General features: G+C 50.6%; 1 protein-coding gene across 1 annotated transcript in view; it reads left to right on the top strand.

Annotated features, from left to right (window-relative positions):
- The first annotated feature begins 3,858 nt into the window (after positions 1–3,858).
- LOC117442919 (solute carrier family 22 member 6-A-like) overlaps positions 3,859–10,020 on the top strand; it is a 24,670-nt gene continuing 18,508 nt past the window's right edge. The window contains exon 1 of the mRNA XM_034078872.2: positions 3,859–3,968. Within this exon, the coding sequence (XP_033934763.1) occupies positions 3,901–3,968 (68 nt within the window). The 5' untranslated portion in view covers positions 3,859–3,900. The remainder of the gene's footprint in view (positions 3,969–10,020) is intronic.

The following is a 10,020-nucleotide window of genomic DNA, read 5'->3' as shown; positions in this document are numbered from 1 at the left end:
GTAGGTGGAGTCCATCACAGAGGTCCCAGGGGCCAATGGTTGAGTGGAGGGCCAGGTGGACATTTGGTAAGGTGGCACATCCTTTTCTGATCTCCATATTAATGTCATGGATGACATGAGGAGGGGTGTCTGTCCTAGGCAGCAGGGTGGAGACCACAATGCGGGTGTCGGGGAATTCCTTACTGGCCTGCTCCGCCATTTTCCTCACTGCCTCAGCAGTGTCCCTACGGAGGCTGTGCAGGTCATGTGTTCCCGTGTGGATCACTAGGTACTGAGGGCTCCTGAGGGTCTCCTTCTCCAACAGCTTCATGGCCTGGCCTGTGGTGCTGCAGGGTTTAGACAGCACCTGGCCTGTGGTGCTGCAGGGTTTAGACAGCACCTGGCCTGTGGTGCTGCAGGGTTTAGACAGCACCTGGCCTGTGGTGCTGCAGGGTTTAGACAGCACCTGGCCTGTGGTGCTGCAGGGTTTAGACAGCACCTGGCCTGGTGCTGCAGTGTTTAGACAGCACCTGGCCTGGTGCTGCAGGGTTTAGACAGCACCTGGCCTGTGGTGCTGCAGGGTTTAGACAGCACCTGGCCTGGTGCTGCAGTGTTTAGACAGCACCTGGCCTGTGGTGCTGCAGGGTTTAGACAGCACCTGGCCTGGTGCTGCAGTGTTTAGACAGCACCTGGCCTGTGGTGCTGCAGGGTTTAGACAGCACCTGGCCTGGTGCTGCAGTGTTTAGACAGCACCTGGCCTGTGGTGCTGCAGGGTTTAGACAGCACCTGGCCTGTGGTGCTGCAGGGTTTAGACAGCACCTGGCCTGTGGTGCTGCAGGGTTTAGACAGCACCTGGCCTGTGGTGCTGCAGTGTTTAGACAGCACCTTTTTATCAGGAAAAAGCTTTCTTGGGTCCAGGAACTTCCCGTTTGAGTCAGTCAGCAGGACCCCTTGTGGGTCTTGTTCTTCAGGCTGAGTAGAGGGAGGCTGGGGGGGGCAGAGCTGGCTGTGGGCAGCTGGCTGTGTGGGTGTATCAGGAGGGGCCAGGGTGTTGTTGGGCTGGGTGCTGAGCAGAGAGGGTGGGCCAAGGACACTGGCAGGGAGAGTCTGTGTCTCTCTGCTCGTCATTGTGAGGACTGATGAGAGTTTCTTCCTCAGGTGCTGGACCTGCCTGGTGAAGCTCTTCTCTCTACACTCAGCATCCTCCCTCAGGTGCTGGACCTGCCTGGTGAAGCTCTTCTCTCTACACTCAGCATCCTCCCTCAGGTGCTGGACCTGCCTGGTGAAGCTCTTCTCTCTACACTCAGCATCCTCCCTCAGGTGCTGGACCTGCCTGGTGAAGCTCTTCTCTCTACACTCAGCATCCTCCCTCACCTTGGCTAACTGAACACGGAGCACACTGTTCTCCTGTTTGAGTGCCTCTACCCTTCCTCTGAGGTCAGATGCCAAGGCCTCGTTGTGGCTCTTGAGCTGCTGGAGGTCCTCTTTAAGCTGCTGCAGAGTGTTGTCTGGGGGAGCAGACTGCCTGGCCTGGGTCCGCTCTTTGAATTCTGCAAAGTCCAGCTCCAGCAGGGCCACACTCTCCTTCAGCCGATTGTTGGAGCTGGCCGGTGTGGGAGGGGCAGAGATGGACAAGGTGTTGGGATTCTCTATTGGGCTCTCATCACCTTCGCTGTCAGAGGGGACACCAGAGGGGACACCAGAGGGGACATCAGAGGGGACATTGATCCTCTTTGTGTCCACCTCAGCTTTCAACAGGGGGAATGCCTCTTGGAATGACTCCAGGTTGGCTTCCTTCCCTTGGACCATGACCTTTCCTTTGGTGTAGTATGTGATGGTGAGCAGAGGGTCATCTTTACAGATGTGTAATCTGCCTCCTGAGCCGATGCCCTCTCTGGAGACGTGTGCATACTTGCTGCACAGAGTATCTTTCCAGATGTAGATGGAGTCAGTGAAGAATATGAGGTTGTTCTTCTTCCTTCCTTCTCTTTGTTGGGCAGTCAGTGAAGAGGACCTCTGGGTGTCCACACAGCGTCTTCTCCTTGTGTTTGTCCTTTGCATTTAGCAGGATATACAATCTCTCTTCCCTCTGCTCTGAGAGCTGAGAAGTTATTTTTTGCCTGCTGGACAGTTTCCATGGCGACCACTTGTTTTGTTCCAAAGAGATGCTAGGCTAATTAATTAGCTTTTTCTAGCTTACAAATACTTTTCTTTTCCTTTCTTCTTATCTTCATGAAATAATTCACAGTTTATAATGTTTCGCTACCTTCTTTGGTGCAGCTCCTTCCAACAGTGGCAGGTAACAGCTGGCAGCTCACAGCTAGCAGCCCACAGCTAGCAGGTAACAGCTGGCAGCTCACAGCTAGCAGCCCGCAGCTAGCAGGTAACAGCTAGCAGGTAACAGCTGGCAGCTAGCAGCTAGCAGCCCACAGCTAGCAGGTAACAGCTAGCAGGTAACAGCTGGCAGCTAGCAGCTAGCAGCCCACAGCTAGCAGGTAACAGCTAGCAGGTAACAGCTGGCAGCTAGCAGCTAGCAGCCCACAGCTAGCAGGTAACAGCTAGCAGGTAACAGCTGGCAGCTAGCAGCTAGCAGCCCACAGCTAGACGGTAACAGCTGGCAGCTCGCAGCTGGCAGCTCGCAGCTAGCAGCCCACAGTTGGCAGGTAACAGCTGGCAGCTAGCAGCTAGCAGCCCACAGCTAGACGGTAACAGCTGGCAGCTCGCAGCTGGCAGCTCGCAGCTAGCAGCCCACAGCTGGCAGGTAACAGCTGGCAGCTAGCAGCTAGCAGCCCACAGCTAGACGGTAACAGCTGGCAGCTTGCAGCTGGCAGCTCGCAGCTAGCAGCCCACAGCTAGCAGGTAACAGCTGGCAGCTCACAGCTAGCAGCCCACAGCTAGACGGTAACAGCTGGCAGCTCGCAGCTGGCAGCTCGCAGCTAGCAGCCCACAGCTGGCAGGTAACAGCTGGCAGCTAGCAGCTAGCAGCCCACAGCTAGCAGGTAACAGCTGGCAGCTCACAGCTAGCAGCCCACAGCTAGACGGTTGACAGTTGTCAGTTGGTAGTTGAAAGCTAGTTTGTAGTTTCAACTCAAAAATACATCCACAAATTGCGTTTCTTCCTCTGTTTTCTGTCGATCAATGTCGTTAATTCTTCTTTGGAGTTAATTCTGAAGAATAATTTCAGATTTTCCTATAAAATGTCTCACTTTTTAGGGTTAGGTCCAATTTCGATTTTTTGTTCAGCAGCTCATTTCTGATGCAGCTACTCAAAACCAATGTTACCTTTTTACTATCAACGGTATCTCGGCACCGAAACCGTAGTTTCGAATACACACCGGTGGTTTCTGACTTGGCTCGTTGTCAGCCGGTAACCAGCTGCCCAGACATTTCGAGGGGAAAGAGGATGGACTCTCTCTCTCTCTCTCTCTCTCTCTCTCTCTCTCTCTCTCTCTCTCTCTCTCTCTCTCTCTCTCTCACCTGTCTGTCTCTCACCTGTCTCTCACCTGTCTGTCTCTTACCTGTCTGTCTCTTACCTGTCTGTCTCTCACCTGTCTGTCTCTCTCCTGTCTGTCTCCTGTCTGTCTCTCACCTGTCTTTCTCTCACCTGTCTGTCTCTCACCTGTCTGTCTCTCACCTGTCTGTCTCTCACCTGTCTGTCTCTCACCTGTCTGTCTCTTACCTGTCTGTCTCTCACCTGTCTGTCTCTCTCCTGTCTGTCTCCTGTCTGTCTCTCACCTGTCTGTCTGTCTCCTGTCTGTCTCTCACCTGTCTGTCTGTCTCCTGTCTGTCTCTCTCCTGTCTGTCTCTCACCTGTCTGTCTCTCACCTGTCTGTCTCTCACCTGTCTGTCTCTGACCTGTCTGTCTCTGACCTGTCTGTCTCTCAGTGGGACCTGGTCTGTGGTCTCCGGCCTCTCAAACAGATGATCCAGACCATCTATATGGGGGGCGTTCTGACAGGAGCCATTGTGTACGGAGGGCTGTCAGACAGGTACACACACACACACACACACACACACACACACACACACACACACACACACACACACACACACACACACACACACACACACACACACACACACACACACACACACACACACACACACACACACACACACACACACACACACACACACACACACACACACACACACACACACACACACACACACACACACACACTCACACACATGCGTGCAATAGATACGCAGAAGTCCGATTTTGCGTGCATATGATACGCTAACCATTCCAACCCGGTATCACGGCAAGACGTGAACATGTGGCGATGTACCACGCTGGGAGACGTGAAGATGTCACGCTTTCGTCCCTTCAAACGGGACGGTTACACGGTATTGTTAGCCAGTGGAGAAATACCCGGAAATGCCAAGCAAAGGCTCCCGACGGTCAGGTGTTATTGTCAATATTAATATAATAATGGTTTACTTTTTTAATAGTCACACTCGATTTCGCCGGTTTTCTTGTTGCCCCAGCTGGACACCTCTTTGAGCAGAAACAAAGGCTACATTCATGTCTTCAATCGATGTTAATCCATGTGCGTAGATGTGGAATTAACGGACGTGACGTTGTGCGATTGCGTTGCCAGGCAACAGCTTTGGTTCATGTTAATATGGGACGGGTGGCGCAGTGGTCTGTGCATCTGATCATCCGATCAAGGGGGGTGCTGGGCAGACATGGGGTAGTTACTTAAAAAAAGTTATATATTACATATTACATATTACTTTAAAAAAAAGTAATATATTACACTACTTCGTTACTCTCTACATAAAGTAATTCGTTACTTTACTCGTTACTTTACTCGTTACTTTACTCGTTACTTTACTCGTTACTTTACTCGCAGGGCCGGCCCGCCCCTCCCTACAGGCAGATCACGCAGACTGCTAAAGTTTCAAATGTTCTCTTTAGTTCAGTTTCCATTGTCGCATAAGACTGATCCAGATCCTGAATGTTTTCCTATCTGACCGTGGCTGTCCTCTGTCTCCTGCTATCTGACCGTGGCTGTCCTCTGTCTCCTGCTATCTGACCGTGGCTGTCCTCTGTCTCCTGCTATCTGACCGTGGCTGTCCTCTGTCTCCTGCTATCTGACCGTGGCTGTCCTCTGTCTCCTGCTATCTGACCGTGGCTGTCCTCTGTCTCCTGCTATCTGACCGTGGCTGTCCTCTGTCTCCTGCTATCTGACCGTGGCTGTCCTCTGTCTCCTGCTATCTGACCGTGGCTGTCCTCTGTCTCCTGCTATCTGACCGTGGCTGTCCTCTGTCTCCTGCTATCTGACCGTGGCTGTCCTCTGTCTCCTGCTATCTGACCGTGGCTGTCCTCTGTCTCCTGCTATCTGACCGTGGCTGTCCTCTGTCTCCTGCTATCTGACCGTTGCTGTCCTCTGTCTCCTGCTATCTGACCGTGGCTGTCCTCTGTCTCCTGCTATCTGACCGTGGCTGTCCTCTGTCTCCTGCTATCTGACCGTGGCTGTCCTCTGTCTCCTGCTATCTGTATATTTTGCGCAGTCTATCTCTGCTCACGCTGTTGCGTCGGCGTGTTCTCCTGCGTGTTGGCCATGTGTTGCACTGGAACCAGACACCGCAAAGACTTCAGCCGAGCACGTACGAACTGCGCATGCGTGAGTGGCAATAACTCTCCTTACCAGCAGGTGGCGGTAGTGTGTATTCGTCATTCAAAACAGGCAACAACCGGAAAACAGAGAAGAAGAACAGACTACGTGTGTGATATAAATAAACAACAGCTATGTGCGTTAGCTTCTCATTAGCATGTGTTCTTTGCAGGTGTTTGTTGAGGTTTGATTGATTTTAGAAAGTAACGAAGTAACGCGTGTCGGGGCAATGTTAGTAACTGTAGTGTGATTAATGGATTATAAAAGTAGCGCGTTACACTACTCCGGTACCGACAAAGTAATATTTGTAAAAGTGAGCCGAATTAGTGTTGATACTGCAAGGAGACGTATTGTGTGAAAAGAAATGTAAGATGTTGTTTAATGGCTGATATATTTATGATCCACGTCACGTTTCCAGTTCCTCCTGTTTGTCTAGAGGTCTTCTCATCAGGGCTCTGTAAATACAGAACTACGGCAGATATGTAATATGTAATGCAGCCGTACCGTGTATTACAATGCCGTTATGTGATGACCTTCAAAGAGAAAAGCAAGCACACTCGGAATAAAGTATTATTTTCTTTTTTTAAATGTTTTTCGGATTTCATATAATATAAACATCATATCCCAACGTGCATTGCGGCTAAACAATCCAATCACCGAGCTTCTAGCTGAGGATCTTGGGTAATCAGTTTAGTGGGTGTGTGGTGTGTATCGCAATGATGCTCGAAATGTCCCTTATAGGCCTACGTCTGTTTCCGGTGACTTTATTTTGAAATTCAGTTCCTGAGGAACGGCTAAAAAGCCCGATATTATAGAATTAAACGAATAAATATAAACAAAGATAATTGTGTGTTATTATTGAGTAAATAACACAATAACAAAGGTCAGACATTATACGCGTATCATGTGCACGCAAAATCAGACTTCTGCGTATCTATTCCACACATTTCCAATGTTTAAAGTCGTGTCATTTGTACGCAGACTGAAGAGAGTAGGTTGGTATATATATATATATATATATATATTAGTGCTGTCAAAATTATCGCGTTAACGGCGGTAATTCATTTTTTGAATTAATTGCGTTAAAATATTTAACGCATTTAACGCATGTGCAGAATGGCCCGCTCCATACGTGCCACCAGTGGCAGCGCCAGGGTATGGCTGGGGTAGGCTGCACCCATACCAAGAAATGGCTCAGCCCCACCATGAGACATGATGTTAAAGGAAGCAACATAAAGTCTGCCAACTCGCGGAGTAAACTGCACAGACAGCAGTTAGTCAGATTGATTTCAGGAGCCACGGTTTTGAAAACTTTTGTCACGTAGTGATCGTCTTCTCAATAGAACATCTTTGATAACGGCGTGGTGTTGTTGCAGGAAGTCCCGACGCAGAATACTTTTGCTGTAGTACAGGGGTGCACATAACTGGTACGCAGGTTATGGCGTAATCTGAAATGCGTACCGACGTACTTGTGAAGCTTTTCCAGAAGGCGGTTCGATCACCGGACGACAGAGTCGGTCTCCGTGTGCACAGACAGGCTGCTGTTAACGTCGGTCTGAACGACGGAACTGAGCCAACACTACGCCACCCGGCTGCGGAGGGAGACTCCCCCCTTCACTGGAGAACTGCGCTAACACAGCTGATCACAACGTTCACACTGTGGTCACAAAGTACTCCACTAGCCCCCCCTCTGTCGACTTTCCTGAAGTACTCCACTAGCCCCCCCCTCTGTCGACTTTCCTGAAGTACTCCACTAGCCCCCCCCTCTGTCGACTTTCCTGAAGTACTCCACTAGCCCCCCCTCTGTCGACTTTCCTGAAGTACTCCACTAGCCCCCCCCCCCCTCTGTCGACTTTCCTGAAGTACTCCACTAGCCGCCCCCCCTCTGTCGACTTTCCTGAAGTACTCCACTAGCCCCCCCTCTGTCGACTTTCCTGAAGTACTCCACTAGCCGCCCCCCCCTCTGTCGACTTTCCTGAAGTACTCCACTAGCCCCCCCCCTCTCTGTCGACTTTCCTGAAGTACTCCACTAGCCCCCCCCTCTGTCGACTTTCCTGAAGTACTCCACTAGCCCCCCCCCCCTCTGTCGACTTTCCTGAAGTACTCCACTAGCCTCCGCCCCCCCCTCTGTCGACTTTCCTGAAGTACTCCACTAGCCCCCCCCCTCTGTCGACTTTCCTGAAGTACTCCACTAGCCCCCCCTCTGTCGACTTTCCTGAAGTACTCCACTAGCCCCCCCTCTGTCGACTTTCCTGAAGTACTCCACTAGCCCCCCCCCCCCCTCTGTCGACTTTCCTGAAGTACTCCACTAGCCGCCCCCCCTCTGTCGACTTTCCTGAAGTACTCCACTAGCCCCCCCTCTGTCGACTTTCCTGAAGTACTCCACTAGCCGCCCCCCCTCTGTCGACTTTCCTGAAGTACTCCACTAGCCCCCCCCCCTCTCTGTCGACTTTCCTGAAGTACTCCACTAGCCCCCCCCTCTGTCGACTTTCCTGAAGTACTCCACTAGCCCCCCCCCTCTGTCGACTTTCCTGAAGTACTCCACTAGCCTCCGCCCCCCCCTCTGTCGACTTTCCTGAAGTACTCCACTAGCCCCCCCCCCTCTGTCGACTTTCCTGAAGTACTCCACTAGCCTCCGCCCCCCCCTCTGTCGACTTTCCTGAAGTACTCCACTAGCCCCCCCCCCCCCCTCTGTCGACTTTCCTGAAGTACTCCACTAGCCCCCCCCCCCCTCTGTCGACTTTCCTGAAGTACTCCACGAGCCCCCCCCCCCCTCTGTCGACTTTCCTGAAGTACTCCACAAGCCCCCCCCCCCCCTCTGTCGAAGTACTCCACTATCAATCAATCAATCAATCAATCAATCAATCAATCAATCAATCAATCAATCAATCAATCAATCAATCAATCAATCAATCAATCAATCAATGTTTATTTATATAGCCCGATATCACAAATGTTACATTTGTCTCAGTGGTCTTCACAGTGTGTACAGAATATCAGTATGACAATACGACACCCTCTGTCCTCAGACCCTCTGTCCTCAGACCCTCTGTCCTCAGACCCTCTGTCCTCAGACCCTCTGTCCTTAGACCCTCACATCGTACAAAGAAAAACTTCCAAAGAAAACCCAGTTTAAAGGGAACATGGAGAAACCTCAGGGAGAGCAACAGAGGAGGGATCCCTCTCCCAGGACGGACAGACTGCAATAGATGCCGTGTGTAAATTGAAAAGATAATACATTTGCAACATAGGTAGTCCAAATGTTTGGAAATGCATGTGTGTATAATAGGAAGATGAATCCACGAGGATATCCATCCAGGACCGATGATCCAGGACCACAGCCACGACTCAAGATCCAGCGCTCGCGATCCAGGACACAGGACCGCAGGATCATCCATGACTCCGGATCCCAGCGTATAGAGACACCAAAAAGAAAGAGATGTGGGGAAGCTTGGTTAATGGAACATGAGAGGACACAGGGACAGACAGAGAGAAGGAAGAAGTAAGATGTCCCCATGAGAGGACACGGGTACAGACAGAGAGAAGGAAGAAGTAAGATGTCCCCATGAGAGGACACAGGTACAGACAGAGAGAAGGAAGAAGGAAGATGTCCCCATGAGAGGACACAGGTACAGACAGAGAGAAGGAAGAAGTAAGATGTCCCCATGAGAGGACACGGGTACAGACAGAGAGAAGGAAGAAGGAAGATGTCCCCCGACAGACTAAGCCTATATCAGCAAAACTAGGGGCTGAATCTAATCAGCCCTAACTATAAGCTTTATCAAAAAGGAAGGTCTTAAGCGCACTCTTAGAAACGGATAGGGTGTCTGCCGCCCGAACACAAACTGGAAGCTGATTCCACAAATGTGGAGCTTGATAAGAAAAGGCTCTGGCTCCCATTGTACTTTCAGAGACTCTAGGAACAACCAACAACCTGCATTCTTGGAACGCAATGCCCTAGTAGGACAGTAGGGTATAATGAGTTCTTTAAGGTAAGATGGCGCCTGCCCATTAAGGGCTTTGTAGGCGAGAAGAAGAACTTTAAATTCTATCCTGTGTTCTATAGGGAGCCAGTGTAAGGCAGCCAGAACAGGAGTCATGTGGTCCCTTCTCCTAACTCTGGTTAGTACACGAGCCGCAGCATTTTGAATCAGCTGAAGCCACTTGACTGACTTCTTGGTACTCCCTGATAATAAAGAGTTACAATAATCCAGCCTAGAAGTAACAAATGCATGGACTAGTTTCTCTGCATCGTTTTGAGGCAAGATATGCCTGATCTCTGCAATGTTACGTAGATGGAAGTAGGCGGTCCTTGAAATTGATTTTATGTGGGCGTTAAAGGATAAATCCTGATCAAATATAACACCAAGATTCCTTACAGTCTCACTGGAGGCCAAATTAATGCCATCCATAGTTA

Source organism: Pseudochaenichthys georgianus, unplaced genomic scaffold, assembly GCF_902827115.2.
Source record: "Pseudochaenichthys georgianus unplaced genomic scaffold, fPseGeo1.2 scaffold_503_arrow_ctg1, whole genome shotgun sequence".
NCBI lineage: Eukaryota > Metazoa > Chordata > Actinopteri > Perciformes > Channichthyidae > Pseudochaenichthys > Pseudochaenichthys georgianus.
The sequence above is the reverse complement of the archived record's forward strand: the minus strand, read 5'-3'. Positions and strand labels throughout refer to the sequence as shown.